General features: G+C 52.0%; 11 protein-coding genes across 11 annotated transcripts; 4 read left to right on the top strand and 7 right to left on the bottom strand.

Annotated features, from left to right (window-relative positions):
- Positions 1-110: 110 nt before the first annotated feature.
- Positions 111-3116, bottom strand: Malapachy_3180 (ca-transporting atpase; the record flags this gene model as incomplete). Its single annotated transcript, XM_018137657.1, has 2 exons — positions 111-2959; positions 2996-3116. The coding sequence occupies 2 exons, from the start codon at positions 3114-3116 to the stop codon at positions 111-113; spliced, it is 2970 nt and encodes a 989-aa protein (XP_017993764.1).
- Positions 3117-3276: 160 nt separating this feature from the next.
- On the top strand, positions 3277-3669 carry Malapachy_3202 (hypothetical protein; the record flags this gene model as incomplete). Its single annotated transcript, XM_018137679.1, has 3 exons — positions 3277-3332; positions 3363-3579; positions 3619-3669. The coding sequence occupies 3 exons, from the start codon at positions 3277-3279 to the stop codon at positions 3667-3669; spliced, it is 324 nt and encodes a 107-aa protein (XP_017993681.1).
- Positions 3670-3835: 166 nt separating this feature from the next.
- Positions 3836-4912, bottom strand: Malapachy_3192 (fructose-bisphosphate aldolase; the record flags this gene model as incomplete). Its single annotated transcript, XM_018137669.1, has 1 exon — positions 3836-4912. One exon carries the CDS (start codon positions 4910-4912, stop codon positions 3836-3838), a length of 1077 nt encoding a protein of 358 aa, XP_017993717.1.
- Positions 4913-5126: 214 nt separating this feature from the next.
- Malapachy_3194 (het-c2 protein) lies at positions 5127-5902 on the bottom strand (the record flags this gene model as incomplete). The annotated part of the gene is made up of 6 exons (XM_018137671.1): positions 5127-5144; positions 5179-5319; positions 5363-5498; positions 5534-5661; positions 5692-5835; positions 5873-5902. The coding sequence occupies 6 exons, from the start codon at positions 5900-5902 to the stop codon at positions 5127-5129; spliced, it is 597 nt and encodes a 198-aa protein (XP_017993723.1).
- Positions 5903-7375: 1473 nt separating this feature from the next.
- Malapachy_3216 (hypothetical protein) lies at positions 7376-10112 on the bottom strand (the record flags this gene model as incomplete). The annotated part of the gene is made up of 2 exons (XM_018137693.1): positions 7376-9408; positions 9440-10112. 2 exons carry the CDS (start codon positions 10110-10112, stop codon positions 7376-7378), a joined length of 2706 nt encoding a protein of 901 aa, XP_017993734.1.
- Positions 10113-10269: 157 nt separating this feature from the next.
- Malapachy_3203 (histone acetyltransferase elp3) lies at positions 10270-14322 on the top strand (the record flags this gene model as incomplete). Its single annotated transcript, XM_018137680.1, has 6 exons — positions 10270-10314; positions 10339-11893; positions 12132-12160; positions 12191-12371; positions 12399-12547; positions 12577-14322. 6 exons carry the CDS (start codon positions 10270-10272, stop codon positions 14320-14322), a joined length of 3705 nt encoding a protein of 1234 aa, XP_017993682.1.
- Positions 14323-14443: 121 nt separating this feature from the next.
- Positions 14444-15616, top strand: Malapachy_3210 (ran gtpase activator; the record flags this gene model as incomplete). Its single annotated transcript, XM_018137687.1, has 1 exon — positions 14444-15616. One exon carries the CDS (start codon positions 14444-14446, stop codon positions 15614-15616), a length of 1173 nt encoding a protein of 390 aa, XP_017993728.1.
- A 54-nt stretch (positions 15617-15670) lies between these two features.
- On the bottom strand, positions 15671-16718 carry Malapachy_3222 (nadp-dependent l-serine l-allo-threonine dehydrogenase; the record flags this gene model as incomplete). Its single annotated transcript, XM_018137699.1, has 2 exons — positions 15671-15716; positions 15748-16718. The coding sequence occupies 2 exons, from the start codon at positions 16716-16718 to the stop codon at positions 15671-15673; spliced, it is 1017 nt and encodes a 338-aa protein (XP_017993777.1).
- A 90-nt stretch (positions 16719-16808) lies between these two features.
- On the bottom strand, positions 16809-17935 carry Malapachy_3188 (metallo-beta-lactamase family protein; the record flags this gene model as incomplete). The annotated part of the gene is made up of 2 exons (XM_018137665.1): positions 16809-17243; positions 17273-17935. The coding sequence occupies 2 exons, from the start codon at positions 17933-17935 to the stop codon at positions 16809-16811; spliced, it is 1098 nt and encodes a 365-aa protein (XP_017993762.1).
- A 96-nt stretch (positions 17936-18031) lies between these two features.
- Positions 18032-18948, top strand: Malapachy_3200 (nuclear mrna splicing protein; the record flags this gene model as incomplete). Its single annotated transcript, XM_018137677.1, has 2 exons — positions 18032-18886; positions 18943-18948. 2 exons carry the CDS (start codon positions 18032-18034, stop codon positions 18946-18948), a joined length of 861 nt encoding a protein of 286 aa, XP_017993683.1.
- Positions 18949-19008: 60 nt separating this feature from the next.
- Positions 19009-20577, bottom strand: Malapachy_3218 (flavin-containing monooxygenase; the record flags this gene model as incomplete). Its single annotated transcript, XM_018137695.1, has 4 exons — positions 19009-19321; positions 19355-20174; positions 20209-20269; positions 20299-20577. The coding sequence occupies 4 exons, from the start codon at positions 20575-20577 to the stop codon at positions 19009-19011; spliced, it is 1473 nt and encodes a 490-aa protein (XP_017993726.1).
- Positions 20578-20708: the final 131 nt, after the last annotated feature.

The following is a 20708-nucleotide window of genomic DNA, read 5'->3' as shown; positions in this document are numbered from 1 at the left end:
TTATATAGGTAAAGGTTGGGATACTATGGTAATTATCGCTTCATACTATATGCACGCATCATACATAAGAATGGCTGATACGAGTGTCTAGACAGCATGTATGATGAAAACTAGTTAAGCTTCTTGCTTGTCGGCAAAGAGCGACGCGTGAGCCACTTGCACACCTCATCAATAAGAATGATGGGGGCGGAAATGCCCAATACAGCCATCCATTCATTCCAGTTCAAAGGCGCGATCGAAAAGATAGCCTGGAAGTAAGGCACATATAGGATCATCATGTGTAGCGCCATAGACAGAATAATGGCGCCGATCAGCCATAGGTTTTTCAGGGGAGAGTGCGTAAGCAAACTGTCCACTTCTGAAAGTGCATTCAAAGCATTGAACATTTCAATCGTCACGAGAATACTCAGACTCATGGTAGACGCATGGCGGGCCTCGTCGCCCACGAACATTTGGCAGCCAATCTCTGCAAACTCACGCGAGCAGCGGTGGAAGTGCGTAAGTTGGTACACGCTGATCTGCGGGCCATCTTGATACATCACGAACCACCAAGCGTATCCGAGAATGGTAGCTACGCCGACATAGACTCCGATAAGCAAGTAGCGAACAAACAACCACCGCGTAATAAGAGGGTCATCTCGCTTACGGGGCGGTAAGCGCATCACAGCACGATCTGGGGGGTTAAATCCAAGGGCCGTAGCTGGCAGACCATCTGTGACAAGGTTCACCCAAAGCAGTTGCACAGGAATCAAAGCCTCCGGCATACCCAACAGCACAGTCAAAAAGATGCTCACCACTTCACCGATGTTGGAAGAAATGAGATAGCGAATGAACGATGCCGTGTTGTTGAAGATACTGCGACCCTGCTCAATTGCCGAAACAATTGTAGCAAAGTTGTTATCAGCCAAGACCATATCAGCTGCAAGCTTGGCAACATCTGTACCGGTACCCATAGCCACACCAATGTCGGCACGTTTAAGGGCAGGCGCATCATTTACACCATCACCTGTCATAGCAACCACCTCATTTTGATTTTGCAGCAGGTCGACCAATTGGCTCTTGTGCGATGGCTCAGTGCGCGAGAGCAACACGACGTTGCGCGCCATACGAGTCTTTTCCTCCTCGGACATTTGATCCAAATCGCGGCCAGTAATCGAACGGCCGCGCACGTCTTCCTCAGGCCCAAACAAACCAATTTGACGGCAGATGGCTTCAGCGGTATGCTGGTTGTCACCTGTGATCACAACAATACGAACACCGGCATCCATGCATGCATGCACAGCCTCCCGCACTTCTGGGCGAGGGGGGTCACGCATACCGACAAAGCCCACAATGGACAATTCACTCTCGTACGTAGAATACTCTGACGGATCGATTTGCGCATAGGGGTCTTTAGGAAGCACATCGTCGCGAATCGCAATGGCAAGCGTACGCAAACCTTCGCTACCAAACGATGCCAGTTTCTCCTTCATGACCATACGTGCTGCATCGTCCAAAGGCCGGCGTGTGGACGCATCGACATACACATGCGTCGCACGAGCCACGACAGACTCCGGCGCACCTTTGACAAGTAAACGACCGTGACCATTTTCATGGCGGACAAACGTCGACATGAGCTTTCGATCGCGAGAAAAGTCCAGCGTTGCCAATCGTGGCAGATCGTGAGCATACCACTCACACACCGCACCTGCACGAAGCGCCGACTGTAGTTCTGTCATGTGCGCCTGTCGGACAGGGTCATGGTGGCCCAATTTTTCCACAAGCACATGTAAAGCAGCCTCTGTTGCCTGGCCCAATGCTTTGTAACGTCCTTGCGCATCCACGATAATCTTTGCATCATTGCACACAGCACACGTCTCAGCCAAGGCTTGCACGGCACTGTTCGGCTCATTGATATTGGTCACCACTTTGCCGTTCAACAAAATGTCACCTTCCGGATGAAAGCTCGAGCCTGTCACAGTGTATTCAAGACCGTTGCCTAGCATAAATACACGAGCAACGCTCATTTCGTTGGTCGTCAACGTGCCCGTCTTGTCAGAGCAAATCACACTCGTGGAACCCAATGTCTCCACACTGGGCAAGTGACGCACGATGGCATTTTTTCGTGCCATCTTCTGCGTGCCAAGAGCCAGACAGGCCGTAATGACCGCAGCCAAACCCTCTGGAATCGCCGCGACGGCCAAAGCCACAGCAATCTTAAAGTAGTACATGGCACCACGCATCCAGCCATGGTGCGAAGGATCACCAAAGTGACGAATGTTCACGACCCATACCAGAATACAGATAACCATAATGGTTTTTGCCAGCAGATCACCAAACTCATCCAGCTTTTCTTGTAATGGCGTTTTGGAGTCCGTTTGGTCACCGATTTGCGCGTGAATGTTGCCAATGGCTGTTCGGTCCGCTGTCAAGCATACTAGGGCTACACAGTGACCACTTACGACCGTTGTACCAGCAAATAGCATATTCGTCATATCCTGCTTTACCGCATGCTCGTCCGCAATTGGGGAGATTGACTTGTATACACTTTCCGACTCACCCGTCAAAATGGCTTGATCAATTTGCAGCGATGCAGAGCGCAGCTCAATGACGCGACAGTCCGCAGGCACGCGATCGCCCGTAGAGAGCATAACAATATCACCTGGAACCAGGTCGCTAGCGTTAATACGAGACGTATTCTTGTCTCGTACAACGATAGCCTTTTCAGGGGAATAGGCACGAAGTGCTTGAATAGATTGATCTGCATTCCGCTCTTGCAACACACCCACCGTGGCGTTGGCAATCAAAATAAGAAAGATGACGCTTGGTTCCACCAAAGCATTCGCTAGGCTGCCCTCATTCTCCACAAGCGCCAGCACCAAGGATACTACAGCAGATCCAAGAAGAATAATTACCAGTTGGTCCTGGAACTGCTCAAGAATCAGCTTCCATAGTGGCGTTGATTCTTCTTCTTTAAGCTCTGACACTTGTTAGCCCACAGAATCTTCTCACATACCATTTGGCCCAAATTTGGCAAGGGCTGCATTAACCTCCTGGTGGCTAAGACCTTCCTTAGGGTTTACCCCAGCTTTCCCCAGGGCCTCGTCCACCGATAGCGTCCAAGCCTGTTCAATCATCGTACGTAAGGCAGAGGGAGCGCCACTGTCAATGCAGTGATACATCCTCCACGCGGACACGTGGAAGGTATTCTGTTGCGCGACAATCACGTGCACGATGAGTGGGCCATTTCCGTGGTCGTCGACTTCCATTCTTCTACGTTTACTAGAACGAAACGCCATGTCTTTTCTCGGCGCATTCAGGCCTACAAGCGCAGCATTTGGTGGTCTTCTATGGTATGTATAGTAATATGTTTGACACAAAAGGAAAAACCCGTGGCGTTTATCGTCTACACGCAAGGCCCGTGTTCGTCAACGTCTTCGTGATGTCGACACAGTGATCGAGACTATTCGCGCCAGCGGTGTCCAATGTCGTGCTTTGGATCGCGACTTGAGGCTCCCGAAAGAACAAGAGATGCATCCCCGCGATAAATATACTGTTTTCTCGCCTACTGGCGTCAACTTCCGCAAGAGTGTGCATAAGGTAGGTTTCTGACGTGCGTGAACATTCTAACATGGTTAGGTGCCGAAATGGACCCGCAAGACCCTTCGTGTGAACCCACGCGGCTTCTAAGCAGGTATGGACTGCTTATATACCCTATAGCCACGTAAACTAACGGCACACGTATGTGTGTTTCTTAAAAGATTTCATCCGATATGTGTAGGTCAACCGATAGCAAACACTGGGTGTATATTACCATTCGAACCGGACTACGAACATATTCCTAATTTCGAATCATTTAAAGGGTACCCGAGGACTTGAGGTCATCAAAGGCAATCTTGCAGCGCTTGCTCATGGTCTTCTCACCCTCACGAACCCACACACGCGGGTCGTAGAACTTCTTGTTGGGCTTGTCCTCACCCTCCGGGTTGCCGACCTGGGTCATCAGGTAACCCTTCTTGTTGAGGATAAAGTCACGGATACCCTCGAGGTAAGCGAACTGCGTGTCGGTGTCGACATTCATCTTCACCACACCGTTCTCCACAGCAGTGTAGATCTCGTGCTTCTCCGAACCCGAGCCACCGTGGAAGACAAGGAACACAGGCTTGGCCTTGTCAGTCTTCAGCTTCTCACGGACAAAGTCCTGGTGCTCCTTAAGCAGACCGGGCTGCAGGGTGACGTTACCTGGCTTGTACACACCGTGCACGTTACCGAAGGCAGCGGCAATGCTGAAGTTGGGGGTGATTTCGCTGAAGGCCCTGTAGATGTCCCAAATGTCCTCTGGCTGGGTGTAGAGAGCAGAGTTGTGAACGTGCTCGTTGTTCACACCGTCCTCCTCACCACCGGTAATACCAATCTCCATCTCGAGCCAGCAGCCGATCTTGGCCATGCGCTTCAGGTACTCAACGCAAATCGAAATGTTCTCCTCCTTGCTCTCTTCCGACAGGTCAAGCATGTGGGAGCTGAAGAGAGGCTCACCAGTCTTCTGGAAGTAGTCCTCATCGGCGGCAAGCATGCCGTCGAACCACGGGAGCAGCTTCTTGGCGCAGTGGTCCGAGTGCAGGATCACAGGTACACCGTAGTCCTTGGCCACCGAGCGGACGAAGTGGGCAGCAGCAATCGAGCCAGCCACAGAGGCAGCCTGGTTGTCGTTCGACAGACCCTTACCAGCGAAGTAGGCAGCACCACCGTTCGACACCTGCAGGATAACAGGCGACTTGGCGTCACGGGCAGCCTCCATGGCGGCGTTGGCAGTCGAAGACGAAGTGACGTTGAAAGCGGGGATAGCGAACGAGTGCTCACGAGCGTAGTCGAACACCTTGTAGACGTCCTTACCCGAGACAACACCAGCAGGAACAATATCAAGAATACCCATAGTTACAAAGTAAAGAGTAGATGGAGAAGAGGCCACTGTAGCAAGACCCCGAACAATGCACGCGACGAGCGAATTAGTCCGACTCCACGTGGTTGCCCCATGTCCCGAACTGCGTGCACTGATCAATTTCTATGCTGCTGTCAACTTGGCTACAATCGATTGGTTAAATCTGGTTCGTCTCCCTAATTCATTGCATAAGAGCAACTAAAAGCCCTTAGAGTAATTGCCTTGACTGGAAAGGTGAGCTTGGCCGATGGCAGATAGACGTACTCATAGAATTGATGCATACGAGCCACAATCTTCTCGAGGGCTTCAAGCCATTCAGAGAGTTGTGGTCGGACTTTTTCTTCGGAAGGTCCCAATTTAGCGTAGAAATCTTTCCGATACGGGCAAGCCTTCATAGCCAACTGACAAGTTAGAACGTCGCCTGTCATGCAATGTCACACGTACCGAGAAAAGAGGGCGCACGACAATACTGTGATACTTGCGTAGACTGTTCTCATACGCAGCTGTAAAGCTTGCACTGAGTTCCTCGGTCGGGTTATCGAGAGATCGATGCAGAGCTTTGGCAGTAAAGTCTAGACCGCTGAAACGTGTAAGCCTGGTATAAAATATACCTACCGCAAGAGCCACATTAAGCCTTCCGTAGCTGTACGCTTCTTATCCCCAGGTTGACCTTCATTCTTCACCAGCAGTTCCAGTGTACCAGACAGATCTGGGCCCGTAGCGAGAAGACGATCACGGATTTTCTACTATTAGCAATTCTCTCTTTCACCCACCTTAATATTTCCATTCATATCATTCTGTACCACAGCAAAGGCGCTGCTTCCAAGAAGATCAAAAAGCTTCACAACACCTTCAGTAGCATCAATAAAATCAGAGGTAGAAACACCCTCATCAGAAATAGAAACTTTCTGGTACGGCTACATTCTCGTATTAAATTCTTAATCCTTTACATACCGTCCGAAGTGTATCAAAATATGTCGTCATGGTATTTTGCGGAGTTCGTGTTGGTCCAAGCAATCGGGGAAGCTTAACACTCAGCTTCGCGTCCGGCACGTGATGAGACTGAGACAGAACAATGTTCTGAAAGCTTTTTTGTTACATTTAACGCTACCATTCCATAAGGGTAGACGCTCAGGGTGGTATGTTTTCTTACCGGATTTAGGACCTAGTGTGCTGCTATGACGAAACTTTTTTCACAGACCTGATCCGATCCCTTCTGGGAACGGCGGACAACTTTATATTGCCTAATTTTTCTGAGTCATTTGCGCACTAGCCTTGTCATATACATGAACATTACTAACGATACTAGGATATCTCATATAAATAATGTCATACTCTTATTGTAGTTTAAGCTGGTAAGCGTAGTTCTGCGTTGAAAAATGTTTGGACATCGTCTTCTGAGTGCCTACTTTTGGCAGACGTCTGAAGCCGGTAAGCCCTCCACGTGCACGTCGTGGGATCGCACATGCATGTTGTGCCAACGCTAACACGATACTTACTTTCAAGCGATTATGGCTCACTGTCATGAATCGCGTAGAACTAGGGATATGGATACAATAAGTGGATGTTCTAGCTCAGTAGTTCATCCTCATTGTGGTAGCAGTGGCTCGTTTATCATTGAAACGGACCCATATGCACTTACGGCCCCGCACTTCGTTACAGCTCAAAGACACGCGCCTCTTCATCGAGGGTGTCTACATCCAGGTGCGAAATTTAAAGGAAAACAAATGAATAAGAGAAATGTATATGATGTTTTGGTTGAATTGACAGTATGTTGGTTTCTTATACTTATACATTAGGATGTTGATTTGCATACGTCTACTGTTGGAGGTTATCTGAAGATTTTTGGTCTCACGAAAGAATGCCCTGAGATTACGACGTATTTCGATGGTGAAATTGTTGGAAGCCACTTTTCTTTTTCTACTGGAAAATGGGATGCTACACAAACTGACGACTTGCGACATTGGGTACGTGAAACGCAGTACACTAACAAAAGACGCGCTTCCCCACGTTTACCACGTTACATCGTGAAATTGGGAGACTAACTGCGCCTATCGATAACAAAAACAGCAATTACGTGTATATGCGGTGGAAAGAACGGTTTTTAGTGCCAGATCATCGTGTGAGCCAAATCAACGGCGCTAGCTTTGCTGGGTTCTACTATATTCAAGTTGCCTTGACTGATACTTTCGAAGAGATGACAACGCGGCAGCCTTCCAGAGAACAACGTACTCCCACGTTATCTGAGGACGAAGAATATGGGGACGACCCACTTTCACACACCTTTGCTACCAATACTACAAGGCATCCCGGATCGGACGCTGCTAAAATTTCCCAGCAAGGTCATTTGCGTGGCTTTTACTTTCACGAGAATTCAGAGCCTTTCCAGGAATTGTCGTTACATTATGTTCCATTACCAACAAGCAGTGCTTTTGAATTTTTATAAGCATGTGTTATTCACTCCTCTTCGCCCTCCAATGGCTCTGCAAGAACGCGTGTGTATGCTGCGCGCCATTGCCGGAGATAATAGATGCCCATACCCAAAAACAAGAGTACAGCGACCAAGCCAAGTTGCCAATATAATACGGAACGTTGTAACCAATCTGACTCATAGGGTTCAAGTACCGTGTCCAAGGACAAAATGCCTCCGCTCAGGACTTGTGAGTGGGTAGTAGGCCGATTCGTACGCCCAAAGTCCACAATTTGTGCTGCATGTTGCATGCCAAGTCGAGCTCTTGCGCCTTTGATGCCGATAATCAAACCTAGTGGGTTTTTCTCCGACACGGCTGTTTTTCGGACGGCCAGGGACCCATATCGACTCGAGCCCCCACTACGCTTGTCCAGCATGGAAATATGTTCCATTTCATCGGTCAGCGCTAGGGGAAGATCCAGTGACATGTGCGGTAATGGCTTACAGTCATCCACAAGAAGAATGTGAAGGGCTACTAGCGCCTTCAGCTGATTTGGATTTTGTTCATACCATGTCATATTAATTTTAGCAAAGGCTGAATCTTCAGGTAGCAACAGAATCAATCTTTGCTTTCCACAATTCCCAAAGCCATCCAAGGTAAGTGTATCATTCCACACCCAGTCAAAGCCTGTACGATTAAGCAATGTAATCATCTGCTTGGCTGAGGTACCCTGGGCTAGCTTGTTCATGGTAATAGGCACAGAAGCTGGGAGGTGCAAGTGACTTGTCCCATGAAGCACACCAGTATCGGTCAATGTATCGATATTGGTGAGATGGTGCGTGATATTAACGGAGTCAGACTTGATATGAATGCCAGAGTTATCACGACATAAAGACAAAAAGGAGCCTTCGTCAGTTTTAAGCGACGTCCAATTTTTGGGAATCGTATCGCTATACCATAACCCTGGAATCGAATGATATGATAAAACGTTAGCCAAGTCATCCGAATGGGTATTAAACAAGTATTTAGCCACTAAACCAGTGGCTGTAAATGCTGCCTCACTGGGAGCTAAATGTGTTCGCAATGGAGCATGGCGAGTCTCTTTTTCCAAATTCGCTTTGGACAAAGCACGTACAAACGTTGGGAATGCATGGTAAGCCGCAGTGTAGACTGGGTCATTTGGCACGCGAATCACGTCGCCCAATAAGTACACCGTCGAGTTACCTGCGGGAATGGGACCGCGAAGCGATGGAACAGTACCAAAGGTAATGTTACTGTTCTTTACAGTAATTCCAAGTCGCTGAGGTGCGCCACTTAGACCGGGCGGGTGAAGTTCTGTGGCCACCATAGAGGAGGCTACTGCGTCTTTTGAGTAATTCCCCGGTAGAATGTGATACTTTAATATTTCACGTATCTCTTGAATGTCCATGTCAGACGAAGATGAAGAAGGTAAAAATGTAGAAGAGAGGTACCATTTGTCAAGCTCTTCACTCGGTGGAATCAAGAACGTGAAGGGACCTTTGGGAGCACCAGGAGGAGGAGGCTCATGTGGATCCTGTGTAATATATAATTCCAGTCCAGCGCTGTGCATAAGGCTCACAAACCGATCAGCCTGAAGCCCTAATAGGTATTTTTCGACAGACATGCCCAAATCTCCAAAAGGCAAGTGCATACCATCAATGATATGCACCACACCGTTTTCTGTTAAAATATCTTCATAAATAACACGTGCATGGCCATAATACAATGACTGGTTTTTCTTCAACGTAACATTGACAACACCGCCTAGAATAGATGTCATAGGGACAGAGCCTGCTTTCCTTAGATCCGAGGCATAAGCAACATAGCCATGACCAAGACCTTGACTTGACACATGCCATCCAAATACCCGCATTCGATCGTCTTCTGCTTGCGGCGACGCACTTAGAAGATAATTTCGTTCCAGTTCACTCAGCTTGTTCCAAGCGCGATCGGTAGGTAGGAACATGGTTAAATGAGGGGTGGTCGATAATGATGCCAACAATTCATCTGGAAAATGACGGAAAAGAGTTGAAATGTTCTGTTTCGTCAAAAAATCATCTGCAGTTAGTGGCCTGCTAGAGTAACATACTTAGAGTGGGAGGAAGATCCAACACTTTGTCGATAATATATAACACGCCCCGGGACGAGCGCATGTCGGAGGAAAGGATGGTAGCACCTTGACTTCCATCATGATTGATACCGATTTTTGTGAGAGACCCTGACTTCGAGCGTTCAATGCGTACAAGCTGACCATGACCACGTAGCAGCTGACCGTCGTCTTCCGCACCTGGATTTGGAGGATTCTGGGGTACAGTACCGGGACGAGTCGGTTCAAAAAGGCGTTTTCGTGATGGCAAGTGCATTGTTTCCACAAACTCCTTAGAAGGGCCTTCTTCTGGCAGGGTATAATTGAGAATGTGGTACCAAAGATGTTGACGTAGCTTGGCATGGATATTGTCTGGGAGAGTGGACGAGTTAGTTAAAAATTCTAGCCATTCCATTGATTTGGAAGCCTCTTCGAAAGCCTGGTTGGATGGTGCAAATATTGTCATACCTTGCCCATCCAAGTCCATTTCTTGCATTCGATTCAGCGACGGGATTAGACGCGTGCGCTGAAGCAGATGCGTAAATGTGGACAGCTCTGGGTGCGAAGGGAGCAAGTCCACCAGGTTATGGAACTCGTGCACCCCATATTGGAACGCTCTTTGCGTAGCGAAGGCCGGCACTGCACATAAGCCTAAGGTAAACCAGAGCCATCGCATCGCGCAGGGTGGCAAGTGCACGGCCTACAACCTAGCGAGATGTCAGACCCTCATCGAAGCCCTGCGATGACTAAACGTGAAAAAATGTGGGCCTCGTCGTTGTGCTCACATCCAGCCTAACGCTTCCTCTGGGTGGTGCGTGTGACACTGCGAGGCTATGGGCGTTACCACAGCCTCAACATCGGCGGAGTGTCTACTCCGAGTATGTGCAGATATTGCGTCGCAGCTTGTGCAAGCACATGAAGAAGCACGACCTGTTTCCCTGAATGCCATTCGAGGCGCTGCATGCAAAAAGCATGGTTATGGCGGCGTGCCGAGACTGACTGACATTATCGCTGCGATCCCAGATTCGTACAAAAAGGCACTAGTGCCTGCTCTTCGTGCGAAGCCTGTTCGAAGTGCTAGCGGTATTGCTGTTGTCGCTGTGATGTGCAAGCCTCATCGTTGCCCGCACATTGCACTCACTGGCAATATTTGTGTGTATTGCCCAGGCGGCCCAGACTCTGATTTTGAGTATAGCACACAGTCTTACACAGGCTATGAGCCTACGTCTATGCGTGCTATTCGCGCACGTTATGATCCATACGAGCAGAGCCGTGGGCGTGTACAGCAGCTCCGTGAACTGGGACACAGTGTCGACAAAGTGGAATACATTATTATGGGTGGCACCTTTATGAGCTTGCCAGAGAAGTACAGGAATGAATTTATCGCACAACTTCACAATGCTCTTAGTGGGTACACAGGTCTGGATGTTGATGAAGCTGTGCGATACTCGGAACGCTCTCAGACCAAATGTATCGGTATTACCATTGAGACGCGGCCAGATTATTGCTTGCGCCCTCATCTCTCACAGATGTTGCGATACGGGTGCACAAGGTTGGAGATTGGTGTGCAAAGTGTATATGAAGATGTGGCGAGAGATACCAACCGTGGACACACAGTCAAAGCTGTGTGTGAAACGTTCCACCTGGCCAAAGATGCAGGCTACAAGGTGGTAGCGCATATGATGCCAGACTTGCCCAATGTCGGTGTTGAACGCGATATGGAGCAATTCAAGGAATATTTCGAGAACCCTGCTTTCCGCTCTGATGGTCTGAAACTCTACCCCACGCTGGTAATTCGCGGCACAGGTCTGTATGAGCTATGGCGTACCGGGCGGTATAAGAACTATACACCGTCGTTCCTTGTGGACGTGATTGCACGTATCCTCGCGCTAGTTCCACCATGGACGCGTGTGTACCGAGTGCAGCGAGATATTCCTATGCCTCTTGTTTCGAGCGGTGTCGAAAACGGCAATCTGCGTGAAATGGCACTGGAACGAATGCGTGACTTCGGTGTAACATGCCGCGATGTTCGATACCGCGAAGTGGGTATTCATGAGATCCATACCAAGGTACGGCCAGAAGAAATTGAATTCCTTCGCCGTGACTATACTGCCAACGGAGGTTGGGAGACATTTTTGTCGTATGAAGACCCTGAACGTGATATCCTGGTGGCGTTACTGCGCCTGCGAAAATGTTCGAGCACAGGTACATACCGTCCGGAGCTACTCAAGGATGGACAGGCATCGATTGTACGTGAACTTCATACGTATGGCAGTGCAGTTCCGATCCACAGTCGTGATCCTACCAAGTTCCAGCACCAAGGTTTTGGTACGCTATTGATGGAGCAAGCGGAAGCTATCGCGCGCGATGAACACGGGAGTGTAAAGATGGCTGTGATTGCTGGTGTTGGTACTCGTGATTATTACCGCCGTCTAGGCTACGAATTGGAGGGGCCATGTACGTTGCACGTTGCGTTTCTCACCCATGACAGACATGACCAAGATGCTGTAGACCCTGTCGCTAGATATCACGTGATAGGATGGTACGCGCACACGCCCCCTATCATCCAGCCGCACGTCGTGGTGCGTAGTTCGTGCAGCCAGTGCCATGACGGACAGTCAGGTTCAAGGTGTATGGCTGTGGCGTTCACATCGATGCTATCCGGTGAGTGTTAGTGTCACTCCGTACCATCTAGTCCTGATCGTTGGTGGCCACCATGAGGAGGTATGCACTCGGGGCCATACTCATATACAGATTGATATACCCCTGATTGCGCATGCATCTCGACGGCCTCTCGTGCAAGTCCCAAGGATTCAGAAGACCCTGTACCCTATATCTATTTATTTATCAACCAACGAGCATGTAATTCTTGGGTTTACCGAGGAGTCGGCGGCTGTGTGCACGCTGGGGGAGCTGAAGCAGGCGTCGAGTGTGGGTACGTATATGCGATCGCTTACACCAGACTCTGTGCAAGAGTTTTACGCATTTCACAGTGGGGCGAAAGCCGGGCCAGGTTGGAATAAGTACAATGTATCCGCCGAGTTTAAGCGACAAGGTGTAGGCTCTCGCAGCAAAGCGTGGCGCTTTTCGACGCTGAATGCCCAGTATGAAGTACGTGGATGGCCTTGCTTACCCGGCAGATCTCACCCAGCTACCCCGCTACATTGGTGGTTCCGTCCAATATAAGCGACAATACACTTCTCTCTGCCGCCAAGCATCGCAGTAAAGGTCGCGTGCCTACGCTGACCTACTTACACTGGGCCAACAATGCGTCCCTATCTCGGTCCAGTCAGCCGATGGTCGGCATGACACAAAATCGGTCGTCGCAAGACGAAAAGTTGGTGGAAGCTATTTTTGCATCGCATCGATACACCACAGAGCCAGCCTCTGAAACGGCTGTGTATGGTGCTACCACCACCAACCTCATTGTAGACGCTCGCCCGACGACCAATGCCATGGCGAATCATGCCAAGGGAGCGGGCTCGGAAAATATGGAGCACTACAAGGATTGCAAGAAGGTGTATCTTGGCATTGACAATATTCATGTAATGCGCGTATCGCTGAACAAAGTGCATGCTGCGTTGCGTGCGGCTGATGAGAAAACCATGTTCGACGAGCGCACAGAGCCGGAGCCCGTGGATGCTTCACTGCTTATGCGCTCGCAGTGGCTCAAGCATAGCAGTGCGATATTGCAAGGTGTGCAGCAAATTGTGCGCAATATCCATATTCACTCGTCACATGTCCTTGTCCACTGCTCAGATGGGTGGGACAGAACAGCGCAACTGTCTTCGTTGGCGGCCTTGTGCCTGGATCCTTACTATCGAACGTTTGTTGGGTTCGTTGTACTGATTGAGAAAGATTGGTTGAGTTTTGGGCACCAATTTCAAGAGCGGCATGGCTTGGTGGGACTGGCCTCGAACCGCTTCGACTTGCGGGCCCCGCAGCATGATCTGGTGTTTGATGCAGACGTGTCCGAGGACGAGCGTGTCAACGATAGCCAGGGCACGTCGCAGTCTTTCTGGGACTTTACCAAGTCTATCACCGCGCATTTCCAAGGTGGCGCAGCTGCGCAATGTGCGCCCATCTTTTTCCAATTCCTCGATTGCGTATGGCAAATTCAACGTCAGTTCCCTGCACGCTTTGAGTTTACCAGTGAATGGCTCACGATCCTGATGAAATGTATATATGATGGCCGATCAGCGAGCTTCCTATTCAACTCGGAACGTGAACGCCGTACGCCTTCGCTGACTAGCACACTGCCCCCCTGCGAAGTGGCGCCGAGTGTATGGGACCTGGATTTGCAACGTGAACAGTACCGCCAACCATTGTATGATCCATCGCTGGATGCCCGTGAAGGCCGGGGCGATCAAGGCGTGATTCTCCCGGAGCCGAAAGACGTCCGCTTCTCGCCTGACTTGTTCCGGCGCCGAGATTCCGAGCTCAACGTTCTGGTGGACGTGGAAAAAGAGAGTCAGACTCGGCTCAAAGAGAGGCTTGCTACTGCTAGCCGCGGTGGGCATACCAAACACGTCGCTCCGCCGTCCACGGTCCAAGCTGACCCATTGATCCCTGAAGAGGCGCTGCACAATGCCGCTCGAAGTGTTCGTGCGTTATTTTCCGATGGATGGGGCCGTGTCCAAGAAGCTATGAGGGCGACAGGCCTAGATGCATCGCCTTTTGCACCCACAGAAAACCAGGCGACTGACTTTGTACCGCCACAATCCGTGGACAATCCTTGGGCGAGCCATACGTTGGACGAGCCTGTAGCAGGCCTCCATACACTATCGTTGGAATCGACACACAGTGAGCAGACTGCCTACAACAATGACACTGCCTCCGTCATTCCCACCTCCTCTGCGGATCCTTTAGGGGCCTGGAAAATCTAAATAGGCTCGATGTAGCGTCCACGCGATGTTTCTTTGCTATTTTTTATGAAATGCTTTGTGGAGGGACGATAATCAGACACGAGAGTGACAAACTTTCTCCTTTGCTCCACGACACGAACAAATGACAGCAGAGGGTGTATTCGACTTGGTCGGCAAAAACCTGAAACTCGACACGAAGGAGGACATTGCGCCGTACCTGTCTGAGCTGGAAAAAGTAGAGCCACTCACAGAGATTCACCTAGGTGGCAACACGCTAGGTGTGGGTGCGTGCCAGGCACTGGCGGAAGTACTCAAGACCAAGTCTTCGCTGAAAGTGGCGGACTTTGCTGACATTTTTACAGGACGTTTGATCACAGAAATTCCCGATGCACTTCGTGCTCTGTGTGATGCGCTGGTCGACCATGAGCATCTGGAGGAAGTCAACTTGTCGGACAATGCCTTTGGCGGTCGCTCGGCAGAGCCTATGGTGAACCTTCTTACCAACAACCACCACATTTGTGTCCTAAAACTCAGCAACAATGGCTTGGGTGTGACTGGTGGTACCATTGTGGCGGATGCCCTCTATGAGGCAGCACAGAAGCTCAAGGCTAAGGGGGAGGCTAGTCAGCTGCGCACTGTGATTTGCGGTCGGAACCGTCTGGAGAATGGCTCAGCGCCAGCCTGGGCTCGAGCTTTCAAGGCCCATGGCAACCTAGTTGAGGTGCGCATGTACCAGAACGGTATTCGTATGGAAGGTGTGTCAGAGATCTGCAAGGGGCTTTCGCACTGCAAAAACCTGGAAGTGCTGGACTTGCAAGACAACACAGCGACGTTCCGTGGCTCTCGCGCCGTGGCCAATGCGTTGCCTCACTGGAAGCACTTGCGCGTGTTGAACTTGTCCGATTGTCTACTTAAATCCAAGGGTGGTATGCTCTTATTTGAGCGTTTGCATGAGGGCCACAACAAGAAGCTGGAGGCACTTCATATCCAGTACTGTGACCTGAACCGTGATGCGCTTCATAAGCTGGGCCATGCGATTGAGTTGCATCTCAGTGAGCTCTCTTGTCTGGAAATCAATGGTAACTTTGCGGAGGAAGACGATGAAAGTGTGAAGAAGATCTTGGCGTCGTTGGAGAAGTGGGGCAATAGCGATGCATTGGATGAGTTGGACGATATGGATCCGGAAGGTGAAGAAGACGAGGACGACGACGAAGAGGACGAAGAACAGGATGAGGAGGGCGACGAGGGTGAGAAGCCCGATGCGCAGGCAGATGAGTTGGCCGACGAGCTGGCTCGGACTCACATTTCTTCATAAGTACATTGTCTATGATCCCTTGGCAAAAGCAACAACTATGGACACGATCATATCTTAGTAGCCATAGCGTCTGTGCGCTCCTATTTCGAGGGGGCCACGACTGTAAACGTGTGAGTGGAAAGCATACATACATCAAAGGGCCCAGGAGCCATACCCAGAAGTAGTAGTGAGGCATCGGTCTCACACCTGTAATCGAATGCTCAAGGCAGTAGATGGCCTCTTCGGCCACTTCTTGCGTTGTCAAAGCACGACCCCGTTGGGGATCCGTAGGCTTACTCTTTTCGTTGACGCCGACCGACATGCGGCTGCGGAAAGACGTGGCCACGGTCGTGGGAGCCAAAACCACAAACTTCACCAAAGCACGGCCAGGCACCTTGGCCTGCGTAGTGCACTCGGTCGCTACACTCTCCACCAGCATTTGCTGTGCAACCTTCGTGGCACAGTACACAGTTCGTGTGGGTGCAGGTACCAGGGACGCCAGGGAGCCAACCACGGCGACATGAGGCGCTTTGGAGTTTGTCTGCATGCTAGGAAGTAGTGCGGCCAAGACCATAGCTGTTCCCTTTACATTGGCGTCGCACGACTGTTGAACGCCATCGGCAATGGCCCGGAGACCGGTAGGTGAGGGCGAGGAGGCATGAGGGTCCTGGCATGGGTCCACACCAGCTACACTGAGCAGCGGACTGGTCCAAATGGCACCGAATACAATGTACAGTGTGTCGACGCCGCCAAAGTCTTCTGTGATCGAGCGCTGCAAACGGTACACGTCGTCAGCGTTAGTGCAATCGGCCACAAAGAGCTCGATCTGGTCGGCACGCTCCCGGCCAGACCGCGTAGCCTGCTCCTCGATCAGCACTCGCTTCACCTCACGAAGTGCCTCGCTACGCCGGGCCACCAGCATAATGTTGTAGGAACCGCGTTTCAGGCACTCACGTGCAATAGCAATGCCAATACCATCCACGGACGAAGCACCAAGGATCACAATGCGCTCATGTGATGGCGGGAGAATAGCGGAGCGTTTTTCTCGCTTCTCCCATACTTGATAAAGTACATAGCCCAGGATGGCGGTGCTCAGAGCACTGCTGATCGTCCAGAGCTGCATATGGGCGCTACAGATCGTAATACACAATAAACGTGGGACGCGGTCCCACAACGTGGAGAAGTTTCCTGCCCCCAGCCTGGCCCCTGCACATCACGTGGTAGCCTTGCAAAATTCGATCTGCAGACCATCCCAAGCGAGGTGCATCGGAGGCACACGAGGATGCGCCGCCGCCATGCCATAGTTGTGACGTAGGCCGAGCGTCTCGGTCTTTTCATTCCGCGGCGCATCCCAGATTGTATGCCACCATGCACCGGTGGGCGGCGAAGGTTGGGCGTGGAGCCAGGCCCGCATGCCACCTAGGAACTCCTGCAGCTCAGCTTCCATGGCATGATGTTCAATGCGATGCGTCAAGTCCGTGAGAAACGTGAGAGAGAGCTCCTTGGGACTGTCTTGAGCCAGCTGCAATATAGAATCGATGGCCTGCGGGATCGAGTAATGACTAGCATGGCGCGACATCTTCAGTCCATCTAAAATCACCATGCTGCTACCGTGCATCAGCGACATGGTCGACGGCGGGATATAATGCTGCGAAGTTAGTGTGCGCATGCACGTACACAGTCACTAATGTAGCTCATTGCGTCAATACGGTATCCTAGGCATTCGAAAGGTGTGCGACCCCCGTTAGAAAACCCATGCTCTACAGGCAAGGGCGTGACAAGGGCCTGCATGGGTCCCACACGGAAAGGTGTGGACGAGTCAATGAGATGCCAACGTAGGGCACCCACGTCGCCCCCACCCGTAGCAAAAGACTTGTCTACAAGGTACGGAAATGTGGACCGTACCGTAGTCATGCATTCCGGTGTGAGATATACATCCACATGGGATTGAATGCATCCCCCCATGGTCCAACTCCGCAAATCGTCCAGGCCCAAGATGGCATCGGCATGTCCGTGCGTAAGCAGCACAGCATCAATCCGACGTAGTCCATGTTGGGGAAAGTATTGCAAAGCTGATTCATAAAAGGACTTGCCACAGTCAATAAGGATCGTGGCCTCGCTCCCCGGCTCGGCAGGATCGCTGCCCACTACAACGACAGACGTATTGAAGCGGCGGTTCTTACTACCTGGCTTCACCGCATCGTGGCACGTAGCACAGTGAGATCCAGGAGAGGTTAGGCAGTGGATACTAGGCACTTGTGAGCTGGTTCCCGTGCCGAGGAACACGACACGGTCAAGCCATTTCGACGGCGGCGGCGGCGTCGCTGTCGTCCACGACATGGTGGCCAGGTGGGAGAAAGGTGTGGAGGCACGTGTGGCAGGTACACCGAAGGCCCTCAAAGGCGCGCGCGGTAGGACGTGAGAGGCGCCTCTAGCATGGCGTACAGTGTTGCGCATACAATTCAGGCGCATGCCGGTGCAGTCCATGTAGCGCGATTCAATGCGACAGGGCGGTATTTACTCACAGGGGGATCTGACCAGCAAATCCATCTATGGAATGCGAAAACAGGTGTGGGCCCTCAGGACGAATTGGACAGCAAAGGCCGTTCGACCTGCATTCAGCGCTACTCTGGCCATTCGTACGAAGTGTTGTGCCTGGATGTGGCGCCGGATAGTACGCGGTTTGCCAGTGGCGGCCCTGACCGTGCTGTGATGGTATGGGATGTAGCGTCAGGTCAGACGCTGCGCCGATTCAACGCACATACAGGCCGGATTCATGACGTCAAATTCGCAGGAGCACGAGACGAAGGCTCTTTATTGTATGCGGCAGGGAGCGATACGATTTTGCGTGCCTATGATCTACGAGCAGCGGGAGCATGGCGTCCCATCTTTGAAGCGACCGAGGCGACCGATGCGATATTGGCATTGGCATTGACACCGGGCAGTGTACATACCGCGTCGGTGGATGGCAAGCTGCGGACGTACGATGTGCGCATGGGCGAGTTACGAACAGATACGCTCGATGAGCCGATTACGTCGCTGTGCCCCACGCAAGACGGCGCTGCAATGCTTGTGTCGATGCTCTCCTCGACGCATCGGCTGATGGATCTGACCGACGGAACCCAGCTCCAGCAGTTTCAAGGACATACGCAAACGTCGTTCCGATGCCATGCGACGCTTTCGACAGATGAAGCGCTCGTGCTCGGTGGGGATGAGACGGGTGCACTGTATGCGTGGGATACCTTGTCGGGGCGCAAGAAATGGGAGGGCCGTCCCGACTACCGAGGGAGTGTACGTTTTCGTCGCGCGCCTCAGACGCCTGTCTCTATTCTGTGGACGGATGTAAGCCCTGACGAGGCAGAGCCGGATATTGTGACGGCGTCCTCGTGTGGCACAGTCCATGTCTGGTGTCGTTAATACCCGAGCTGGTCACGCCGATGTTGCTTCCCTGCCTTGCGCAAAGCGCGTCGCGCGGCCGAATAGGGTGTCCAGACCTTGTCATTTCGCGCTGACACTGGCAACAAGGCGAGGAGCGCATCGGTGTAGGCATGCTCCGCCTCAGCGCCCAACGTAAAGTGTCCATGGACGTCCGGGCCTGGCAACGCCTCGGCCTCCTCGGCGCGCGACGCCGGCCAAGGCTTCCACCGCTGTGGATCGTCGACAGGCCGCATGGCATGCACACGCGGCAGGGGCGGCATCAAGCCAAGCCAGATATGCGCTACCGCGCTGGAAGCGTGAGAAGGTCAGCGCACAACGTACCGTGCTTGCAACTGTGTGAACGGGAAGGGGACAATGCGATTCGGTAGACCGAGAAAACAGAGAGTCGGATCGGCTTTGTACAATAGCATCCAATCATCTAGATGGTGTAACACACTTGCAGCGCGCGCGGTAGGCGCCGTGCGCGTATGGGCATCACGGTGGAGGAGCGGTGCCTCGGCAAAGGGTGCCTCTGTGGGATCGAAGAACGGCAGTTGATAGAGGAAGCCGGTGGCCCACACGATCAAATCTATGCCTTCCAGACGCTGCCCATCGCGTAAAAGGATGGCGCCGCTGTCATCGATGCGCTCGATGGAGCTCACCACGTGGATACGTCGGCACCAGGCCGGACTGGCCGGGTCGCGTGGATCGTAGTCCATGGGGGGCGGCTCGGCTACGTTGTGATACGATTGGAAAACAGTGACAGACGATGGATGCCAGTCCGCCTGGTGTGGCCATGTACGCACACTGCCACCGCACAGCTCACGCGCGATATCGGCGCCGGACGAGTTGTTGCCGACAATCAATACGCGTCGTGTATGCAAAGCATCAGGGTATCGGTACCACGCGCTGTGAAGTTGGCGGCCGCGAAAGTGGGCAAGACCGGGGATCGGTGGGATGTACGGCGCACTGCATCGGCCTTGCGCGGCAATAAGGCAGTCGTAGGTATCTGTGCGTTCCGCCTGGGGCGCGACGGTCGACCGACTTGTCACCTGCCATGCACCGTCGTATTTGGAGGCACGTACGACGCGTGTTTGAAAGCGGATGCACGACAAAAGGTCATAGTGGCGTGCAAACGACTCCAAGTACGAAAGGACCTCGGCTGCGGTGAGTGAGGGGCTGGCTAGACGACGTACCTCGCACAGGAAACATGGCCGTCGTGGGGGGGAAGGGATGATCCCGGAACGCCATGAGCGTCTGGCATGAGTATGATTCGACGTACGTACGGAAGGAATGTTCGTGCGCAGATCTTCGTACATGGCACTGGGGCATAGATCGTCGGGCCACGCGTCCCAGGTGGCGTACCCAGCGTCGCCAGGCTCAGGCGAGGTGGGGACATGAATCGAGCAGGGCCCAGGCTCGGGCGTGTACTGCCACAGCCCGCCTACACGATCGCGCGTCTCGTAGACGACGACCTGCACCGCATGGGCCCCCGCCACGGCACGGAGCTGCTGCGCTGCCGCGAGGCCAGCGCTGCCCGCCCCGATCACAGCCACTCGCAGCATGTCGTAAAGTGTCTCCACATCGATCGAGCCACATTCCAAAATTTACCCAATTTCGTCACTACGTACACCGCGTCAACGAAGGAATGTACACAGGGCCTACTCGTGACGAGCTAGGTACTAAGCTAGCTGAG

The sequence above is a fragment of the Malassezia pachydermatis genome, assembly GCF_001278385.1.
Source record: "Malassezia pachydermatis strain CBS 1879 chromosome Unknown scaffold1, whole genome shotgun sequence".
NCBI lineage: Eukaryota > Fungi > Basidiomycota > Malasseziomycetes > Malasseziales > Malasseziaceae > Malassezia > Malassezia pachydermatis.
Note: the sequence above shows the minus strand (reverse complement) of the source record. Positions and strands in the feature narration are given on the sequence as shown.